The sequence below is a fragment of the Cetorhinus maximus genome, chromosome 5 (assembly GCF_964194155.1).
Source record: "Cetorhinus maximus chromosome 5, sCetMax3.hap1.1, whole genome shotgun sequence".
NCBI lineage: Eukaryota > Metazoa > Chordata > Chondrichthyes > Lamniformes > Cetorhinidae > Cetorhinus > Cetorhinus maximus.
This window is the reverse complement of record NC_135883.1, coordinates 3,077,658-3,101,279: the sequence shown is the minus strand read 5'-3', so window position 1 is coordinate 3,101,279 and position 23,622 is coordinate 3,077,658. Positions and strand designations below refer to the sequence as shown.

Sequence of the window (23,622 nt, the reverse complement as noted above, 5' to 3'; positions counted from 1 at the left end):
AATTTCCAGCATGGCTTCATTCACAGCAAGCATCTTGTCCAAATTAAATGGCTGCAGCGGCAGGAATCTGTGGACCTTAATTTTCATTTTCATTATTTTTAGCTGCTGTTGTCATTTAAGTAGCCTAAATTAAAGATGTAATTTAGAAGCTTTTTTTTGTAGCAGTAAACCATACCTATCAATTATTTGCTCCTCTCAAGCAGTCTAGGTCAACCTATAGTTTGTCTTCATCCTCCACTATCTTATCCACTCTTGCTACTTTAGTGTCATCTGCAAACTTTGACACAGTGGTACCAGTACCTTCTTCCAGATCATTTATAAAAATGTTAATGAATACAAATTTCAACACCAAGCCCTGCAAGACATTAGTCACCAGTCACTCCAATCCAGAATACTTCCCACTCACGCAGCCTGGGTGGAATCGTCCCAGATTTGCACTAAGTGGGGTAGCGAGCGGGTAAAATGATGTTTCACCCGCTGGCCGCAATGGCGGGCTTTCACACTGTATCATCCCAAACCTGCCACATGAGCTATGTATTCCCAGGAAACACACCGTTTCGATGGTGGGCAGGCTCTCATTCGCCTGCCACCCCATCGCCTCATTGCTTCATCAAGCCAAGTGCCATATTTAAAGTCCAGCCATGTACTCACACCTCAGTGCTTCCAGCCCACAACTACTGCAGGGAAGATGTCCAGGAAAGGCAAAAACACTGCAGACCCCAGGTATAGTGATGCGTCACTGGAATGCCTTTTGGATGCCGTGGAGGCCCACCTACCCCTGCTTTGGCCGCAGGATTATCAACCAGGCTCGAGAAGCAGTGGCTGTGGTGATCAGTGCCAATGCTGCACAGAAGAGGTTGACCTTCCAATGTGGATAGAGGATGGGTGATCTCATCTGTGCAGCCAGGGTATGACAACTATTTCATCATTCTAAACTCATACACTCAAGCCATCACACATTCACTGGCATCTCACTCACTGCAGACTCAAGGGACATCACCACCCATTCTCACACACATACCCTCACATCTCCATCTAGCCTCATCAGCCCTCACCATCTTGAGGCCCCTTGCACAGATCAACATGTGCTCCCACACACACCCTGGGTTACCCTCCTTACTGAGTATAGCCCTCGTCCTGCAGCCTCTTCCCTTGCCTGAGGCCACTTCTTCCCCTTCACCAAGCAAGCCCTAGCCCTGCAGCCATTGAAAAGCCACCCATATATGGCTGATCTGGTAGGTGGAGACCCACCCTTGAGCCCCGCCAGAAGTGATGTGGTGTCGTCTGTGAAGCCTGGCGCTGATGACTGCGAGTGCTGACCGAAGCAAGTAGGTAAATAAACCTTGAAGTCCCGAGCGAAATGCAGCCCCCAGGTGCATGTCGCTTATGTGCTGTTGTGTTTTCCCGCTGATGTGGGTGGACGATTCAGTGGGGCGGGGATGGGAGGGTGTGGGCGATTCTGGCGGGCAGGCCTAATAATTATATGCTGATGTTTACAATGAGGTTCCCGATGTCCGATGGTGGAGATCGCTGAGCGGACGATCGGGAACTGGTTTCATGCGCCATATTGTCCGCTCACGCCACCGAACACGTCTGAACCACCAGGCACGGAAAATCCCGGCCACCGACTCCTGTCATCCAAGTGCAATTGATCCCACTTCACACTAATCCCAATGCCTTTTCTGATAAATTTCTCCAATACTTTTGATGAATTACCTGATTAAAAACTTTCCCAAAATCCAATTATATTGCATCTGTATTCTCACCCTTATTTACATCATTTGTTATTTCATGTATTTTGCTTGACTGACCTCAAAAGTAGTGCATGCAGATGTGTGGAGGACAGCCTTCTCTGTGCTGTACGCTTTCAAGTTGCCATTGTGAAGAGTAAATCCGCCATTCTGCTACCACCTGTACTGTCCTTTTATTGGTTACATTCAGCCAAGTTTTTGCTGCAGGTCGTGCTCTCTGGGAAACCTTTTCATGTGCCAACAGCCAATTCAAATAAGACAGGGGGAATTCCTAACAAAATATTTGCACTTCAACTGTATGTACCATTGGCCAGCTCAGTGCAATTTCTGCCAATTTTGCAAAATCAGATCTTTGCCAAAGAACATCAAGTGATCATGATTTTGGCTTTTACGCATTAACAGCAATGACCTAAGAGCCATAAGCACAGTATCCTGAAGAAGCAGTTCAAATTATGAGCAAACATCAATACTTATAAAACATTTTATTGTAGGAAACCTTTTTTGCATCCGACATTGGAAGTTGTGTAGTTCATGTTTAAAGTGCATTCTTCTTACAGGTGTGCATGATCTTCAATGCTGGTGAATTGACACTTGTGGAATATGGCAACAATGACATTTTGGGATCTGTTAGAACAGAGTTCATGAACCCTCACTTAATCAGGTGCGACTTGTATGGATTTTTAACCCCAGGTTTTCTGTTTTGTCTCATTAAATGAGCTTTTTAAGCTGCTATTATTGTACTAATTTGTACCTCTTTGGAAAAATAGGGTAACAGATGATTAGATCTTTTAACTTTTCCAGAGGATCTTTTAACTTGCAGAACTTTAACCAGACTGGCTGGTTGGAAGTAAACCCTCACAATTAAAGTTGATAAGAATGCTGCGATCTTGGGCTTTTTTGTTCAACATCTGAATTGATACAGCTGTCACCTTTTAGCAGGTTTATGTTTCAGCATCAGACTTCTGAGATTTGAAGCTGCTGCTTTATCTTTGAAGCGTGAGTGGCTGTGTAGAATGTTGCAGATACGCATGTTGTAAAATTGACATTAGTGGTGGTGTTAATAGAAGGTATGAATTTCTGACTATATCTTGTAAACATTTCAAAACTGAAATGAATTGGTTTTCTCTTTCACTTCATTTTATAGCGTTCGGCTGAATGAACGCAAACAAAGTGGGGTAGAAGACAATAAGAAACTGGCATATCTGGTAGATATTAAGACAATAGCAGTTGGTAAGTTCTACATAAAGTATAACTTATGGCATGATAATTAACCAACTGCAATTTATTTCAGGATGCTGTCCTATTTATTTCAACGAATAAAGTAAGTGTTGTGTGTCCCCTAATGCATGACTGTTTTACTAAAATTATGGCCTGAATTTGAAATGATAGAAGTGACCTATAAAGAATTGGCTGTTTGGCCCATCAGGTTCATTACTTCCACAGGCCTTTTGTCTATCGTAGATTCTACCCAATGATAATCAGCCTTCTGAGAGGGACAATCGACCAAGTGCAGGTGAAACTATTAAGAAAATTAAATTGTCTTTCTGAAACCAGAACTTAATCAGGTAAAATTGAACTAGCCTCGCTTTCCAGCCCACAGTTTCCAACTCTGGTCTGCTACACCTCCACAGATATATCCATGTTTACATAAGAAATAGGAGCAGGAGTAGACCAATCGGCTAATCAAGCCTGCTCTGTCGTTTAATTACATCATGGCTAATCTTTGGTCGTAAGTCCACTTTCCCGCCTGCTCCCCATAACCCTTGATTCCCCAAGAGACTAAAAATCTTTCCATCTCCGCCTTATATATATTCACCAATGGAACATCCACAACCATCTTGAGGTAGAGAATTCTAAAGATTCACAACCCTTTGAGTGAAGAGGTTTCTCCTCCTCAGTCCTAAATGATCAGTCCCTTATCCTGAGACTATGCCCCCATGTTCTAGATTCCCCAGCCAAGGGAAACAACCTCTGTGACCACCCTGTCAAGCCCCGTCAGAATTTTATATGTTTCAATGAGATCTTCTTTCTTCCTTTAAGTTTGTCTATAGGCCCAATTTACTCAGTTTTTCAACATAGGACAACCCTCTCATCCCAGGAGGATGGGATCCATGCTCCATATTTGACTGCCTGTACCTCTATTTTAACCTTCAGAGCGATTCTGACTTTTTTTAAAATTTAGTCAATCAACATTATATAATTGCTTTGGTAAAATTTTTAACATGGCCCAGAAGAAATGTTGATGAAACTGTCAACATTTACCATCGTTACGACTATGATACTGATGTCTAATTCTGGTGTCTGCACTTGTGGACTTAAATGTGGAATCCCAGAATTTCCTGTCAGTGATTCCCTGCTCCTCCACAGGGTGTGTTGATGAAGTCCCTGCATGGTAATCTTATAGAAATCACTGAACTGTTGAGAACTTCCTCTTTCTCACTGTAATATCACTGCTAAAAGTCACAGAGAAAGCTATGTCTTGTTAGTGAGGTGTAACTAGATTTTTAACAACATACTAAGTCAAATATTGCTGAAGAACCTTTCTGGCCCTGAAAATTTGATTTTATTTGTGTAATATCAAATATTTCTATTATAAAAATTCCATTCTTTTAAATATTTTCTGAAGTGTGTTTATGACGTTTCAGCTTCTAACATGTCTGTCCCAAATTTACTTCGCGCATTTTTAAAATTTATAAAAAATGAAGGATATTTGGTGCATTTTACTTCCTGGTTTGCTGTTTGTGAGAATATTTCAGTGTGATTGGTTGCTTACCCTGCTTAATGACAGTGCTGTTGCCGGATTCCTGGAGATCCTTTTAACTTGGTGCCAGATTCAAATTAATGCCAAGAAAGGTGAAATCCACACCACAGAGATTGCTAGATTTTTCTGGTTAACTTTCTTTATCCAGAGGTCAGTAGTGAGTGCTGCCACTGCCTTGCTGACCATAAAATCCAGGCCAATATTTTATGGTTCCTTCCTTAATTTACTACTTGTGTCCTTTAGTCTATGATCACAGTATAAATCAAATAACCTGCTGACATCTATTTTAACCATTCCCATCATCATTTCTAAGGCATTGAATAGTGATTTGGTTCCACTGTCTATAATGAACAACAATCGAAAAAGCCTTCCTTGACCCTTATGTTGCAGCTTTATTTTTAATCTATTTAAAACCACAGCAAAAATATGGTGCAACCCTGCCAAGCTATTGATTTTAAACAATATTTTATTACTCTACATTGTCTGCTCACACCACACCAAAAATGGTTTCTAATGCAGTTTCGATGCTGACAAATAACTCATTCACTATTGCTTTCCATAAGCGCTTTCCATCAGTATTTTGTAGGATAGAATAACTGCACAAAGTATTCCAGTAAGCCTTGTTAATGAGTTGTAATGTGTTAAAATAACTCGTCATACCCTCAAGATGGATCCCAATACATCATTAGAGTTGTCGATAATATGGCTGTACTGTATTGATGGAATACTTTCAATGAATACTTTATAATCACTCCCAAATTCTTTTTCATCTATCTCTCCAAATTTTCAGTTCACTGAAGAGAAGCTTATGGGACCAAAATATGTAAAAATAGATTTTAAAAAGTGACGTTTACAGTGGCAGTTATAATTTCAAAAACAATTGAAGGCCCATTTTTCTTATATACATCCCAATACTATTTTGGGACAACATATATACATTGTACTTGTGACACAGCAGACTAAAAACCTTTGCATAGCATTGACACCAAAGGCACCATATATGCCTACATTAAAAATGGAGAAGGATGTCTTTCTACAGTTTTTACTAATGTATCAACAAAGTGACATTTTCAAAATGTTAACCAAAATGATAGAATTAATTTATGAAAATTTATTACAGCTGGGCATTCTAACTTCATCAGTCCTTTCATTTGTTAAGTTATAAGCATCATGTTGAGATTCCTCCTCTTCGTTTTAACAAAAAAAAAATCACTGAATACAAAATAAGAAGCCTTTCTTTGTATTTTGTTTAGGTAAAATTAGCAACAGAAGGAATTATATTTTATGTTTCATGAAATATTGGGGTTGATGCAACAGTGATTGGTTGGGAATAAATTGAAGTTACTAGAAAGAAACAGATTGTTTGGTCCAATCAATCCATGTCAGTGTTTATCCTTAGCATGAGCACCATATCGATGTTGGGTCACTGATTCACAGAAAAAGCAGGCATTCTTCCATTTGCCTTTAAAGGTGCGTTCTTTACTTGGATAGAGTTAAAGGAATTCCATGTGTGTGCACATAGAATTTATCCAATACTTTTTCTGGATAACGAGATGAATATGCCATGTGAAAGGACTCAAAAAAATGCAGGCCTGCTTATGTTAGTTGGCATTATCACTAAACCTATCCTGAAAAGTATTTTAGAATTATGGCCAAATAATATCAATTACTCACTCAGCTAATTTGCCCAGGTTGCCATGTTTATGATACAATCTGATGCCGATTAATTTTCAATTGTAATTGCCAGCTTGGTCTTTCTCTGGAACTTAAAAGAAAGCTGGGCCATTCCCTACAGTTACTGAGTACAAGAGGGAGAAGAGTGTAACAAAAGAAATAATATGTTACATCACTGAGGAAAAGATGGCGTTGCAGTTGTTGGGTGTTATAGGGTTCAATTCTACCATATTTACAGATGAGAAGTGCAAGGAGGAAAGTAATTAGATGCTGAAATAACTTGGAGGAGCAAAAGGTTTCAAAAATAATTACATAATGTTTCTTCTCTTCCCAGTGGATCTATTGTCTGGTTATAACTTGGCAGCCATTGGTCATGACACAAAGATTGACTGGTTAGAATTGAATGAAACTGGACACAAGTTGCTTTTCAGGGACAAAAGACTTGGTGTAAGTTCTTGCAATTTTACTGTAGAATATACAAAATGCGATAATGTCTTGTACGTTTCAAATACTCGTATAACTTTTGCAGATTCTGTATCATCTTAAGATGAGCCAGCTTCAGTTAATTTATGGCTTTTATGAATAAAGAACAGTGCCCGTGGAAGAGGTTTCCTCAAAAATCAAAAGGCCGCTTGGCCTATTCACCAGCCCGCCAACCGTAAGGTCGGATGGGCAGGGAAAAATTTCAATTGAATTAATTTATTAACGGGCTTAACAGCCCTCTTAATTGTCGGTAGATGCGCTGCCGATTCTCTCGCGTGTGCCCGCCAACCGAAATATCACGCGAGTGCGTGATGATGTCGGGACACTTGCCCGATGTCATCGTGCGCTGTTTTACATTCGTGTGTGTCGGACGCGCACCCACACGCCGAGGTGAAAATGAAACTCATGGTGCGCATGGTCCCCAGAAATTAATTACATGTAGTTGACAAGGTGCGGTTTTGACAGAGCAGCAATCTTATGTTTTGGAACAAAAAACTACTGCGGCTGCTGGAAATACAAAACAAAAACAAAATTACCTGGAAAAACTCAGCAGGTCTGGCAGCATTGGCGGAGAAGAAAAGAGTTGACGTTTCGAGTCCTCACGACCCTTCAACAGAACTGAGTATAGTTAGGAGAGGGGTGAAATATAAGCTGGTTTAAGGTGGGGGGGGGGGGGGGGGGGGGAGAGAAGTTGAGGGTGGGGTGGTTGTAGGGACAAGCAAGCAGTGATAGGAGCAGATAATCAAAAGATGTCACAGACAAAAGGATCAAAGAGGTGTTGAAGGTGGTGATATTATCTAAGAAAATGTGCTAATTAGGAATGGATGGCAGGACACTCAAGGTACAGCTCTAGTGGGGGTGGCATGTCCCCATGCCCACGCAGAAGATGCAACACCTGCCCCTTCACTTCCTCTCTCCTCACCGTCCAAGGGCCCAAACACTCCTTTCAAGTGAAGCAGCATTTCACTTGCATTTCCCCTAACTTAGTCTACTGCATTCGTTGCTCCCAATGCGGTCTCCTCTACATTGGAGAGACCAAGCGCAAACTGGGCGACCGCTTTGCAGAACACCTGCGGTCTGTCCGCAAGAAAGACCCAAACCTCCCTGTCGCTTGCCATTTTAACACGCCACCCTGCTCTCTTGCCCACATGTCTGTCCTTGGCTTGCTGCATTGTTCCAGTGAAGTCCAACACAAACTGGAGGAACAGCACCTCATCTTCCGACTAGGCGCTTTACTGCCTTCCAGGCTGAATATTGAATTCAACAACTTTAGATCTTAAACTCCCTCCCCCCATCCCCACCCCGTTTCTTCCCCCTCCCTTTTTTTTTCAATAATTTATATAGATTTTTCTTTTCCCACCTATTTCCATCATTTTTAAATCTACAACTAATACCTTGTCAGTCTTTCCACCCCACCCCCACTAGAGCTGTACCTTGAGTGTCCTGCCATCCATTCTCAATTAGCACATTTTCTTAGATAATATCACCACCTTCAACACCTCTTTGATCCTTTTGTCTGTGACATCTTTTGATTATCTGCTCCTATCACTGCTTGCTTGTCCCTACAACCACCCCACCCTCAACTTCTCTCCCCCCACCCCCCCCCAGCTTATATTTCACCCCTCTCCTAACTATACTCAGTTCTGTTGAAGGGTCGTGAGGACTCGAAACGTCAACTCGTTTCTTCTCTGGCGATGCTGCCAGACCTGCTGAGTTTTTCCAGGTAATTATGTTTTGGAACCTTTGGTAATGCATGGGAAAGGGCTGACTGAGAAAATGAATGTAACCATGTGTCTTGACACTGAAGTGAAGCATCACCATCAGAGTCAAGATAACAGGCGTTCCTTAGATCAGTACTTCTCACAAAATTCTTGTAATTGAAAGAAGTGGGTAAAGGGAATGATTTAAATTCCATCTGAATGTGCACCAGATGCTTCATTAAATCACAACAAAAGCTGAAATATTGAAAACTGTCGCCTTAAATATTTTTTTAAAATATAGAGTTGAGAATAAAAACCATTCTGCTCCTGCAATAATTATTTCTTCTATGCTATAGTTGCACCTTTTTGATATAGAAGACAACACAAAGACAACCATCCTGAATTACTGCACTTATGTTCAATGGGTACCTGGCAGTGATGTAGCTGTGGCCCAGAACCGTGGCAGTCTTTGTGTTTGGTACAATATTGATGCTCCAGAGCGAGTAACAATGTTTCCGCTTAAGGTAAGGAAAAGGATAGGAAAAAAATGACATTGTATCAAAACAACTGAGTAATACCCTATAATGTTAACAACATAAGGTTGTGATTCAATAGGAAATTGCATTGTAAATTTTACAAAAATATAAAATCTTATAATCTTGGCTGCAATCCCCTGTTTTACAGTTGACCTTGTTCCATTCTTAAAAAGATTCAAGCAATCCCTCAAAACTTAAAGTAAATCAAACCATATTGTTTTATTCATGCTTCAACATCAAATTGTTGACAAAAGAGACATGTCTAAGCTTTTTGTCTTGCACTCATCAGGACACTCACAAGAATACCAATATAATGGGGGAAAACAGCAGTTTATACTGTATGTTAAGAGAGTGCTGATTGGTTGGCAAGTAGGCCATACGTCCCAAAGACTTGCAGATCGTATCGAATAACATGTCCCAACCACTGCAACGGACAGGGTACAGACTGTACCCAACCTGCCCGTGCTAGCAAAACTCAAAACACAGTGTCCAACATTAGATATGATTCCACGATTGGACAACATTTGCTAAATAATCCTCAATGTGCCAAGAATTATGCTGACAACCAATTTAAGGTTGTCAGTCGGGCTCGCAATATGGCACATCTGCATGCACTGGAAGCTACGTATGTTAATGCACTACCTATTCTTTGCAGACAAAACATGCACATACACTGCAACTGTTTCAGCTAAACAAAATAAGTGACAGCAATCAGTCCTCAGGGAAATGCCTTGACCAATCAGGGTCAAGCTGCCTGGTTTAAATTTCAAACAATGTTTGGCAGTTAACTGTCAGTCACCATCAGTGGTGCACTAGCCATGGCAACACCACTCGCCAACCAATCAGCATTCTCTTCAAATGCAGTATAAATTGTTGTTTCCCCCTTATATTAGTATTCTTGTGAGTATCCTGATGAGTGGAAGATGAAAAGCTTATAGGCATGCCTCTTTTTTCAGCGATGCTCAAGTTCTGTATTACCAAATGACAAATTGTTTTAGTTGTAATCTGGATATATTTTTACGGTAAATAAGATTTATAGATTTGGACATTTCTCAGAATTGAACTGGGAGAAAATCAAAACAAAAACAGCATTAAATTAAAAGTCCTGTAAACTGTCAGAAAGATACAAAAATTCCAATAACATTATTGTGTCTGTGTGTTTGTGTGTGTGTGTAACTTAATTGGATTAAAGGCAGCTGGTCCGAAGGCTTTAATGTGTTAGAAAGATAAGCTGGGTTTGAAATGTTAAGTAGATAAACATGGGGAAAGTTTAAAATGTAAGGTATGAAAGGACATTTGCATTTTTAAATAAACCAGGCTAGATTGTTGAAATGTGTCACCTAGCCAGTTGAAGTTCAGAAACAGTTGTCTGGATTTTCCACACCTGCCCACCGCCGCAATCTTCCAGTCCCGCCACAAGTCAATGGACTTCTGGCCAGGGTGCTGCCTCTCCCATGGTGGGTCCCACCCACAACAGGGCTGGAAAATCCCAGCCAGTGCATTTATTTTTCCCAAAGATTACTGGTAAACTTGGTACTATGTTAAATTTTTATGATCAAGGAGGTAAAGTCCAAAGACATAGAGCACAATTTTCCCATTGGCCCCGCACACCAATGTGTAAAATGACGCGCGGTGACATCAGGCATACGTCCCGACTTCACTGTGCGCCATCGCGATATTTCAGAAGTCTGGTGTGCTATGAGTTCGGAGGCGTACCCGCCATTTAACGGGCCAGTTAAGGCCCTTGAGGCAGCAATTGAATACGATTTTTCGCAGCCTGTGCCATCTTCAGGACATTGTACGGGCGCAACGGGCAGGCGGGTAGGAGACATTTGTATAAACCTCATCCACGGGTGGGATAAGAGAGGTGAATGGGGTCATGAATGTGACCTTTCAGGCATTTAAGTGTGAAAGTTACTTCTGCTTGCCTGTGTGAGCAGGAATACTTCAAAACTTTCACCAGCTGCTTGGACAGGAGTAAAAGCCTTGGTCTGGACTCTACAGTAGAGATCATTTCTGGGGTCTGCAGCTTTCAGGAAGCCTTCCCTTAGCCTGGGAATGGGAGTTTTCCCCCCCACTGGAGGTACCTCCTCTGAGGAGGAAGGGAGGGCCAAAAGGGGGCGGAGGCCAGGAGTCCACATTCAGCCTCCAGGGGAGCCACCTTTGGGAGGAGAGGCGCAGGCACAAGGGGTGCAGGGCCAACAGGGAGTACAAGGTGGAAGGGGCCCCAGAAGATGCCACTATCCTGCTGCCAGGGTTTATAGGCGACGAAGCAGCTACCTCAATATGACTGAGGTGCAGTGCCGAAGGAGGCTCCATCTCTCAAGGGAGAGTCACCTCCATCTGTCAGATGAGAGGCCCTGAGATCTGCGCCAACTGTGTGGGTGGATACCCCATGCCAGTGGTTCTGAAGGTCACAGCTGCCCTCAACTTCTATGCCTCTGGCTCTTTCCAGGGCTCAGTAGGTGATCATTGCGGAGTCTCCCAGTCAGCTGTCTACACTTGTGTCAAGCAGGTGACTGACGCTTTGTTCAGGCGTGCATTGACTTTCATCCACTACCGCTAGGACGATGCCAGACAGACAGAGCGAGCCAGAGGCTTTGCAGCCATTGCTGGCTCCCCCCGTGTCCAGGGTGCTATAGACTGTACACATGTGGCCATCAAGGCGCCAGCAGGTGAGCCTGGTGCCTTCGCCAACAGGAAGGGCTTCCACTCCATGAACGTGCAGATAGTGTGTGACCACAGGATGCTGATTCTACAAGTCTGTGCAAGGTACCCAGGCAGCTCCCATGATGTTTACATCCTCAGACACTCCTAGGTGCCAAAGCTCTTCAGTGCTTCAGCCCGGCTGGATGGATGGCTGCTGGGTGACAAGGGCTATCCCCTCAGAAGGTGACTCATGACGCCTCTCCGCCATCCAAGAACAGAAGCTGAGCAGCGGTACAATAGGAGCCATGGCACCACAAGGGCTGTGGTGGAGAGAGCCATCAGTCTTCTCAAGATGCGCGTCTGATGCCTGGACCACTCGGGGCAGATTCCAATACCCCCCAGATCGTGTGTTGCTGACCGTGGTTGCATACTGCGCTCTCCACAATCTTGCGCTGGAAAGGGGGGACGCAGTGGACGATGAAGACGTAGACGCAGTGGCTGCGGCTGCACACGATGAGTCCAGCACAGCACGCACAGGAGAACGCTGAGGGGGTAGGCCCTGACCCGGGCAACCTCCAAGGAGGCAGGGACACCTGGGAGGCTTTCACCAAAGAACTTTAAGCTAGCACACCACAGATGGACCTTCAACACACGCCAGGGCTGCGGGCTCCACACTCAATACCTGAGTGCTAAATCTGCCTGGATAATAACATTAACAAAGGCCCTTGTCAATTAAGCTCAATGTCAAACAACTCACTCATAACATCATGGCTTCCCGTCCACTTGCAGAAGTAAGGAATCACCCTGGGACATGGCAACATGTCAAAATTTATTGAGGAAACAAACGTAACTTCATAAAGCAAAGAAAAGGTCTTCTAGAAGTTACTATGGGCCAACGTAAGAGTACCAGTGAGAAACCCGTGGTGTGCCTAAGGGGGCTTAAATTTATACTTACGGGAGCTAAGTCTAGGTTCTGTCCCCTCACTGGCACTGGCACCTGAGACAGCCTGCTCACTCTGCTGTCCTGCTGGCCTCAATGACCTTGGCGGACGTCCTTTGGCCCGTGGAGCATTTGATGGCCCCGCCTGGGAGGGAGTGGCCAGTTCCACAGCTGGCTTCTGCCCAGTCACCGCAGCCTCATCAGATGCCACGGTCACTGGCAGAGGGGCGGAGGAGCTGCTGCCCTCATCCAGAGCACCCTGAAAGGAGCCTGCAGCGATGACAGGCAGCTGCTGTGCCAATGTGAGGTCGCTTCAGACCTCACTGCTCACCGTAATTGGATGGGCATTGAGCTGGGATACTTGGTGCCCAAACCATCTCCCACACTGGCACTGACCAGCTGTGGCCAATGCAGCTGTGAGGGCTGCAGGTCCGAGTGCAACCCCAGGAGGCCCTGATTGGTCTCCTGGAGGAGCCTCTCCACGAGAGTCGCCACTCTCCATGGAGGGAGCATGGTGCTCAGTCATGAGGCTCATTGCATTGGCAATGCTCCACGTGGACTCCTCAAGCACGGGCACCATACCACGCATTGTCTCATGTATCTCCGCCAGATAGTCCTGCATACCCTGCTGCACTTCCACGGATGACTCCAGTGAGCAGGTTATTGCTAAGCATGTACCTGGCTCCCAGCAGTCCTCTGACTGCTGGCACCCTGGGAACTCTCTGTCTCTGCCCGCACCTCAAGCAAGTGTGAAGTACCCTCACTGCCATGCCTCTGGACACTAGCCAAAGATCTAATTCCCACCGAGGTGCTAGTATCTGTGCTGGTGCCTGCCTGGCTGAGATGGTGTGACGCTGGTGAGTGAATTTCCTCTGGGGCCTCAGGGGTGAGAGGTGGGCCCTCTGCCTCCTCCTCCCGGCCCTGCTCCGGTGATGCTGAAAGAAGAAAAAGGACATTTGATTAGTTACAGTGCAGACAATATCAACTTGTTCCCCCGGATCATTATGCGCTCATCTTTCCATAATCAATGTTGAAGGAAAGTTGCTAACATCAATCACTGAGCATTCAGCAGTGCCATGGCTTCTGGGACACACATAGTGACGTGAGCGCTCGCCAAACATACCTCCCCGTGGCACCCCAGCCTCACCGCCACCATTTGACTTGGGGGCATGGCGCCTCTCCAGATCCATGGCCTGCTGCTCGTAAGGTGTCAGGATCGCCAACTGGGCCTGGCCTCTACCAGTCTGCATCCGCTCTGTGGAATTGTGCGCAGTCTTCTGAAAAGGAGAGAGGAGCATTGATTAGTCCAGCCTGTACCTGAATTCCCATCGCATTCCTGCCAACCCAGCCAGAGTGGGACATTGCAGGACTCCAGTTCTTCGTCACCCCACAGCTGCCGCACACTCGCCCAAACACGCCAGGGCTGACCTCGCCCCCACCCCCACCCCCATTGCCCAAATGCTGCCTCCATCACATGTGGCACCACAAGGTGTCACTTTGCTAAACAAGGAGGCACAAGCACATGAAGCACAAACACCAGCAGATGGATTGGTGCCCTGTCAACTGGAAGCTCCCCTCCCAGCATGTTAGCATCCTGACTCTGACATGCTTCCCAGTTCCAGCTCTCTGCCTAGGTGCAGATCTTTGACATTCAACCTCATTCTATACTCTGCGTGTCAGTTTCATACATGCTGCGGATGCAGAACACATCCTAGCTCAGCTCTCTCAGGGTGAACTAGGCATGGGCAGTATCTGCTGTCACACCCAGCGAGGGATACATGACATGAGGGATTCAATGTCGTTACTATACTCAGAGTTGCGGGGGGCGGGTGACGGCTGAATTAAGTGACCTGAGGCAACATGGCATTTCCTGAGCGCAGGAGGTCGTTGAATATTTTGCTGCACAGGAGCCATGTGCGCCGCACCGCATCATGGGAGCTGAACTCTTGGTCACCTCCTCCCACGCACATTTGGTCAGGTGGGGAGGCCTCTGCCTCCCGTCCCTCGGAAGAAGGACCTCCCACCGCACTGCCACCTCCTCCAGGAGACACGAGGGGCACACTGCCCTGCTGGCCTATCCTCTCCCTGACCTGCCCCGATGGCCTACCCTCCGGCCTGGCCTGCCCCGATGGCCTACCCTCTGGACTTGTGTCGTGCACATCGCCCCTCTGAGGTGCTCTTCTCCCGGCCATTGGTCGCACCCTTTATCTTTACTGGAATATGTTGGCCCTGTACTGTCCCTGTTTCCTTCTTGAATGAGTCCCACTGCTCTGACGCAGATTTACCTATAAGTAGCTGCTGCCTGTCCACTCTGGCCAAATCATATCTGATCTTATTAAAATCGGCCTTCCCCCAATTTAGAACTCTGATTTCTGGCCCATCCTTGTCCTTTTCCATAACAACCTTGAATTTAATGGAATTATGATCACTATCTGCAAAATACTCCCCAACTGATACCTCTACCCATTGCCCGGCTTCATTCCCTAAAATTAAGTCCAGGAACCGCCTCCTCCCTTGTAGGACCTTCTGCGTACTGGCTTAAAAAGCTCTCCTGGGTGCATTTTAAGAATTCCTCTCCCTCTAAACCTATCACACTATGACCAATCCAGTTAATGTTGGGGAAGTTGAAATCCCCCACTATTACCACCCTATCATTTTTACACTTCTCTGAAATTTGCCTACATATCTGCTCTTCTATTTCTCTCTGACTGTTTGGGGGCCTATAGTACACTCCCAGCAATGTGATTGCTCCTTTTTTGTTTTTCAGTTCTACCCATATGGCTTCATTTGAGGAGCCTTTTAAGATGTCATCCTTCCTTACTGCTGTAATTGATTCCATGATCAATATTGTGATACCCCCTCCTCTTTTACCTCCTTCCCTGTCTCACCTGAAGACCCTATATCCTGGAATATTGAGCTGCCAATCCTGCCCCTCTCTCAACCATGTCTCTGTGACAGCAATGACATCATACTTCCATATGTTAATTTGTACCTTCAGCTTATCTGCCTTATTCACCAGACTCCTTGCATTAAAATAAATACCATTCAACCTTGCCAAACTCCCTTGTGCCTTAACTGGCCTATAATTTCTATGCCTTCCAGACTCACTTGCTCTCTCTTCTAATTTTGGCTGTGCATCTCCCCCTGCTGAAACTCCTCTCAGGATCCCATCCTCCCGCCAATTTAGTTTAAACCCTCCCCAACAGCACTAGCAAACCTCCCTGCAAGGATGTTGGTCCCATTCCAGTTCAGGTACAACCCGTCCACCTTGTACAGGTCCCACTGCCCCCAGAAACTGCCCCAATGTCCCAGAAATCTAAAGCCCTCCCTCCTGCACCATCCCTCCAGCCACGCATTCATCTGGATTAACCTCCTATTTCTACACTCACTAGCGCGTGGCACCAGAGGTAATCCAGAGATTACTACCTTTGAGGTCCTGTTTTTTAATCTGCTTCCTAGCTCCCGAAATTCTGCTTGCAGGACCTCATCCCTCTTTCTACCTATGTCATTGGTACCAATATGCACCACGATCTCTGTCTGTTTGCCCTCCCTCTTTAGAATGCCCTGCAGCTGTTCAGTGACATCCTTGACCCTGGCACCAGGGAGGCAACATACCATCCTGGAGTCATGCCTACGGCCGCAGAAACGCCTGTCTGTTCCCCTTACTATCGAGTCTCCTACCATTACTGCTCTTCTCCTCATTCCCCCCACACCCCCCCCTGCCGTGCAGCTGAGCCACTCACAGTACCATGAGCGTAGCTGCACTCCCCAGAGGAACCGTCACTCTCACCATTTTCCAACACAGAAAAACGGTTCTCGAGTGAGATGCACCCTGGGGATTTCCTGACTACCTGTCTGACACCTTTCTTCTGAATGATGGTCACCCATTCCCTCTCTGTCTGCACTTCCATTAGCTGTGGGGTGACCACGTCTAAAACGCTATCCACAAAACTCTCAGCCTCGCAGATACACCTCAGTGCCTCCAGCTGCTACTCAAGTTCCGAAACTCAGAGCTCAAGTAGCTGCAGCTGGTGGAACTTCCTGCCCATGTGGTCGGTCAGAGTGTAAGGAGCGTCTAGGACTTCCCACATGTTGCAGGCGGTACATAACACAGGACTGAGCTGCCCTGCCATGCCTCTAGTTAAAAAAAACCCCTTACTTTAAGTTAAATACAGTAAAAAAAAAGTTAAATTATTTATGCACTTTAAATGAAAACTAGAACTCTTCCCTTTCCTTAGCTTAATCTATTTTAAACTGGAGAAAAACACTTACCCGCTACTCACCAATCAGCTCTCACCTTTGTGCTGATGTCACTTTTTGAAGCTTCCCCACACTCGCACTGGTTCTGATCTCTCCGCCGCTCTCTCGCACTGTCTTGTGATGTCACTCTTGTTATTTTCAACAAGAACTGACTGCAGGTCACTCTTCCCAGACTGCTTCACCATGATGCTGACTGCAGGACACTCTTCCCAGACTGTATCGCTGCGATGCTGACTACAGGACACTCTTTCCGGACGTTGTAATCAGCAGGAGGTTTCCTTGCCCATGTTGGCCTAATGGAATGAGGCTTCATGGGAATCAATGTTGAGGACTCCCAGGGCAATTCCCTCCCGACTGTTTACCACTGTGCCACCAACTCTGCTGGGTCTGTTCTGCCCTGCCGGTGAGACAGGACATACCCAGGGATGGTGTTGGTGGTGTTTGGGACATTATCTGTAAGATAGTCACCCCCACAGAATCCTATGTCAGGCTGTTGCTTCACTAGTCTGTGAGACAGCTATCCCAATTTTGGCAGCCCCAGATGTTAGTAAGGAGGAGTTTACAGGGTCGAGTTTGCCGTCATCGTTTCCAGCGCCTAGGTCAATGCTGGTTTTTGAGACTTTGATAGTGGCTTGTTGGGCCATTGCAGAGAGCATTTAAGAATCAATCACGTTCCTGTGGGTTTGGAGTCACATGTAGGCCAGACCAGGACATCAGATTTCCTTCCCTGAACGGCAATGGTTTCATGGTCATTAGACTTTTAATTCCAGATTTTTATTCAATTCAAATTGAATTCATCTGCCATGGTGGGCTTTGAATCTGGGTCCCCAGAGCATTACACTGGGTCTCTGGATTACTCGTCCAATACCACTACACCATTGCCTCCTTTTGAATTGGATTGTTCAGGGTTTCATGTTTCTTTGCCTTGGTCTTTTAAAATCTATGTATCTTATGTCATGAAGCTATTAATGTATATAATATTTTCACAAACATTTTTCTTTTAAAATAGAGGTTTAGTCTGTGGGTGTGTCTTAATTGGATTAAAGCCAGATAGCCTGGGTGCTTTGATAGGTACTAGCCTTGATATGTAAGAGAGATAGCGTGCATTTACATTTTGTGAATAGAGAATTCAAGAAATGGGGTTAAAACTGACACCTTTCTAGCAGATACCAAGCCATATGTATATATTACTAATAAAGTTGGTACTATGAAAGAGGTTTTATTGTTAAAGAGGTTTAGTTCAGAGTTTGTTGATACGATGAGAATTACATTCAATGGGAGTTGTAGGTATAACAAGACAACCATTTTGGGTGTGCAGAGCAGAGGCAATGTGAGATCAAAAGCAGCTGTACGCCTCTGACTGGCTCCGCAGCAACCAAAGGGAAAAGAACCTCATTTTGAATTTGTAAGGTGAAAATACTTTGCCTGGTTAAGTCAATGGGCTGCTGTTGCCTTAATGGAAATTAATTTTGGAATTTGTTAAAAGTTATGATAGTAGTAATTTGTAGCTATGTGTGTATATATATGTATATGTATTTTTGACTGGTGTAAATTAATAAAATGTTTCATTTAGCTTAATGTAAAGCCTGAAGAACTCATGGTCTGATTCTTGAATTTAGAGTCGCATCTCAAACATAACACTTAAAATTATAGGTTATGACAGTTGTTTAAAGTTTCCCTCTAGGAATTTTAAATAACTCCACTTTACCAACTGCATCGGTCATAACACTTCCTGTTGCCTTAATGGAGGTGTAACTGGGAGTCAGATTAATTAGGGGATTTAGAAGTTGTTATAGTAGTAATTTGTAGACATATGTATGTGCTTAAAACCATTTCTCTTATTAATAAAACTTTTCTCTAGTTTTGTAAAAACCTGTAAGGCTTCGTGGTCTTATTACTACTGAATTCAAAGCCCACATCTTGAAACATACAAATTGAAAAAATAGTTTTGGCAGTTGTCTCAAGTTTCCCTCTGGGATTTGAACAACTCAGCATTTACCATCGGCTGTGCCATAACAAAACGCCTTGCTTAATTCTATGTTACAGCTTGTATTATGATATTGGCCATTTCACTGCTATTGAGGGCCGCAATGGAACTAACAACTTCCCTCAGTGACTATGACTACTGTTTTACCATTTCTCCGCCGACTAATGCTGGAACCCAAAGTTGTGATTCGCCAGATAAATCTTTGGCATATTCAGAAATATTGTGAGCTTATAGTATGATTTGTTTATTATCATTGTTATTGAGCAATATCTAGCCACTTAAAGTTGACATTTCAGGTAGCTTGTTTTGATCTCTCAAATTCAACAATAGTTTAAAAAGCATATAAATTGGGACATTGGTACGGAAGTGGAGAGAGATGAAATAATTGAACCATAGAAACTTTGTTTGATATATTGCCCTTTCTATATTTTAAAATGTTTTGCTGGTTGACCATTTTATTTTTATTTTCATTTTCTCTACAGGGTGATATTGTAGATCTGGAGCGGAGTAATGGTAAAACAGAAGTCATAGTCACTGAGGGAGTGAACACTATTTCTTACACTCTGGATGAAGGACTGATTGAATTTGGCACAGCAATTGATGATGGCGATTACAACAGGTTGGTACTGAGCATTAACGTTTCAGTTATTTGATATTGAAAATCGGCCTTATGAATTTTGGGCATTTTTAAAAAAAACTAAAACCTCAGCTCCCTCTCTTTATATTCAAATCAAAATGAATTGATATTTGATATGGAATTTGCACAGCTTTCTGCAGCAACAAGTAAATAATATCATAAATGCAATCTTGGGAAAAAGTTCTGCTTTGATACATTTTTATTATTTTCAGGTGTTGCACAATAGAATTTATTTTTCTTTGTTCTTTCATGGGATATGGATATCGCCGTTAAGACCAGCTTTTGTTGCCTATCCCTAATTGCCCTTGAACTGAGTGGCTTGCTAGGCCATTTCAGAGGGCAGTTAAGAGTCAACCACATTGCTGTGGATTTGGAGTTACATGTTTCTGAGTAAGGATGGCACCTTTCCTTCCCAAAAGGGCATTAGTGAACCAGGTGGGCTTTTACAACAATCGGTGACAGTTGTCATGGTCGCCATTATTGAGACTAGCTTTCATTTCCGAATTTATTGCATTTGAATTCCACCTGCTGTCGTGGTGAGATTTGAACCCATGTCCCCAGAGCATATGCCTGGGACTCAGGATTACTAGTCCAGTGACATTGCCACTAATGCCGCAGGCTCCCCCGATTTATTATGTAGATAGACATAATACATAATTTGTTTAAATAAGAGACATTCTTTTCAAGGTATGGCAAATGATTAAAGCATTGCACTAATAAAAACTTTGGTGTGGGGTTCCTTTTTTTTTAAAGACCTTCAAAGAAGAAAAAATCAGAGGGCAGACTTGTAAGCATAATCAAAAATTTAGCTAATCTTCCCATTGTTGCTCAGTTATTATGTTCATTTGGCGTAAATTCCTACATCATAAACTGCAAATCATACTTGATAAACTGATACAAACACTAGATTAGTGCTGGTCACATTATGTGAAGTGTGATTCTGTGATGTGCATTGGCTGAGTTTACCCCTCTGGCCTAGAAGCATGTTCTCTTCTGGAACAGCGGTGTTCAAGAGGCAAAATCCTTTCACTTAGTCTGTGGATCCTGTCTTCTCCGCACACTCGTGCGTATTGCAAACATTCAGCCTCAGCTTTTGGAATATTCTCAGGCTTGAAGGAGTAGAAAAGGCTGTTTCCTGAATGGTGAATTTAGGTAAATAATGGTGCAACATTTAACGTGAATCAGGAATTAAGTGTTAAAGAGTTAGGAAGCTTCAAGAACTGAGGTTGAAGCTTCCAAGCATGCAGCTGTCTTCTGGCTAAAGTTGGGAATGTTGGCAGAGGACACAGAAGGGAATGGTGGTTTCAGCAATGACAGTGGTAGTAGAGTGAGCAGAAAAGGTGGCACCATGAGCAGCAGGAAGCAAGCAACAACCAGGATAGTGGGCCGTGGTTGACCAGGCCAGTAAAAGCAAAATGCTAAGTAAGATATAGATTCTTAGTGCAGAGAACCTTGGATAATAACTGTTTGGCGAAGGCTTGACAATTTTTGCTTTTGAAGGGACTTGCATTTCTGTGCTTGGGATACTTGGGATTCTTTGTGAAGTGGGGTGGGATTTGCCTTTTAATTTATGGTGCCCCTCCATTTGATGTAACCATTTGCACTCAGTGTTTGTTACTTCCTGCTCCAAGAAGCTGGACATCACTATTGAACAAATTGATATTACTAGTCGAATGACAGGAAAGAGAATGTGATGTACACTTCAATGTTCTAGATTTCTAAGATTTAGAGGACATTATTTACCATTCCATACAGAAAAAAGCGAGCTCCTCATCTCCATCTGTCAAAATTCACTTCAGAAAATTAATGTTCTAACTTTTTGATGCCAGTTATGCTGCAGAGCCCAGGTAGGGAGAAGGGTGAGAAACACCCGCCAGACTTCGCTTCCTTGAAAATGTTCATTTCAGTAACTGCATAAGAAATACCAGAGCCACTGAATGTGTATTACATTTTTAACTGATAATCTCCTTGGGTTCAAATTAGAGGAAAAAAATCAATGTGTGGGGGAACACGACACTGCTTTTCTTTCAGTGCAATGAGTGTAAATATTGATTTTTTTTTTCCCAGGGCTACTGCCTTCCTGGAAACATTGGAAATGTCATCAGAGACTGAAGCCATGTGGAAAACATTAAGCAAACTTTCATTGGAAGCCCAACAGTTACATATTGCAGAGAGGTAATAATACGTGGCTGTACTACTAGGGAAACTAAAGAGGACAAGTTTCTTTTGTATTGTACAATGAAATAAATGGGTGGGTCTGATACTTGCACTCATTAAGAATTATATTCTTGTGACTTTGGGCACTGCTGCCCCTTTACTACTATAGTGTGACTGAATAGGGTATAAAATAAGAGTGACTGGCTGTAGATTCACAAGGCCCAGTTCCCTTGTGTGCCTCCCCCAAGAGGTCTTTCAAGTATGAGCCGAGATGGTGACTGCGTGCAAGCTGTTTGACCTTGCTGGGGGAGGCATTACTGTCAAACCCAATACTGACATCAGACTTGCACACACATGAGCTTGCAGCAGGGACCGCTTGATAGCAATTAGAAGTGCAAAACCCTGTCGATTTTGCTATTACCCCACCCAGGTTGCTAAATCAAATTATGATTCTTTTTCTACTGCCACCACATATGGGATTAGATAATGCGAGCAGATTTGATCTACATAGCTTCTCACAGCTAAGCTAAATAGTGAGCTTCATATTCTCTATCCTTTATTACACAAGCAAATGATGTAACTCTTTCGAGTTATCAACAGATCGCATGTAACTCTTTCGAGTACATTCACAGTTCTTGGTTTCCGGGAGTGGGACATGAACCCACAACCTTCTGATTCAAAGGCGAGGGTGCTATGAACTGAGCCACAGCTGACACCTCAAGCAAATGATGTAGGTGGACTGTGTGCATTGCACAAATAATGGGATTTATCTGGTATATAAACATAAATTATCTGCCTTCAAACGTGTTCTGAACAGCTTAATGACATGACAAATTCAAATGATCACCTTATTCTAAATATACAAAGCACAATAAGAATTACTGTATCAGATCCTTCAAAATAATCAAGAAATTGTATTCCCATAATTCATAGGAAAACCACTCTTGTAATTGAAAGTGTAAACATTTGAGAATTTAACTCAATCCATGTTGTAAAGTGAGACTTTTGTTTACTTTGTATGGTTGTTCTAGAATGGGAAAAGTCCAGTAGTTAACCATCACCAGGCAGGGTTTGCTGCTGATCTCCTGGACATGTTACTGAAAGCATACTCGGGTATGATAAAATCTTTCTCGGGTCTCAAGCTAACAATAGATATTGGCTTGGATTTTTCAATAACAATAGCAGTGACACTGTCAGCATTCACCATGATTACAGAGTAAATTGGGCACCAACATCCGATGTCCACACATGCGTGGTTAAACACAGAAATCCAGAAGTTGCTGCCAGAGATACTCCACTCCTCCACAGGGTGCACTGTTGCAGTCCTGGCCAATAGATTCGGCATTGAAATGACTTCAACAATGTCAACTTGGGATACTTGCTCACTAATTCTGCATTAAAAGCTGCTGAAAAAATTAGGGCTGGTGCATTCAGGAGTGAATGAGTTTTTAACAGCATGCTAAGTGATGATTACTGCTGAACAAGCTTTCTAACCCTAAAAAAGTAATTTTATAGTGTGGAGTCTCATTCTTTCAGAAGAAAATTAGTGTTGGAGATTTTTACAAAAAATCTATCTTTAATCTCTCTCCCTTAATTGCATCTTTACTTTCTGCACATAATTTAAATCTAATTTATATTTCCTATTTTATACTTTCTGGTTTGGACTCTGTGTCTCAGAACTCAGTGAGGACTCTTCAGTCTGGTTGAAAAACCTTGCTGTTTCTTGTCTGCTCACAGTAACAAGTAACATTTGTGCCACCCAAGTGCCAGGTAATGACCAACAAGAGGGACTCTAACCATCTGCCCTTGACATTCAATGGTATGACCATCGCTGAATCCCTCAACCTCTTAACATTCTGTGGGTTATGACTATTCACCAGAAACTGAATTGCACTAGCCATATAAATACTATGGCTACAAGAGCAGGTCAGAGGCTGGCAACCCTGTGATGAGTAACTCACCACCTTACTCCCCAAAGCCTGTCCATTTACAAGGCACAAATCAGGAGTGCGATGGAATACTCTCCACTTGCCTGGATGAATGCAGCTCCAACAACGCTCAAGAAACTTGACACCATCTAAGACAAA

The 23,622-nt window shown here is 43.6% G+C and overlaps 1 protein-coding gene across 2 annotated transcripts in view; it reads left to right on the top strand.

Moving 5' to 3' along the window:
* Positions 1 to 23,622, top strand: part of ift172 (intraflagellar transport 172) — a 158,196-nt gene that overhangs the window by 32,045 nt on the left and 102,529 nt on the right. For both annotated transcript variants that reach the window (XM_078541428.1, XM_078541427.1), the window contains exons 13-18: positions 2,309 to 2,412; positions 2,896 to 2,981; positions 6,521 to 6,633; positions 8,726 to 8,893; positions 19,224 to 19,360; positions 21,446 to 21,553. In XM_078541428.1, the coding sequence (XP_078397554.1) occupies positions 2,309 to 2,412; positions 2,896 to 2,981; positions 6,521 to 6,633; positions 8,726 to 8,893; positions 19,224 to 19,360; positions 21,446 to 21,553 (716 nt within the window). The remainder of the gene's footprint in view (positions 1 to 2,308; positions 2,413 to 2,895; positions 2,982 to 6,520; positions 6,634 to 8,725; positions 8,894 to 19,223; positions 19,361 to 21,445; positions 21,554 to 23,622) is intronic.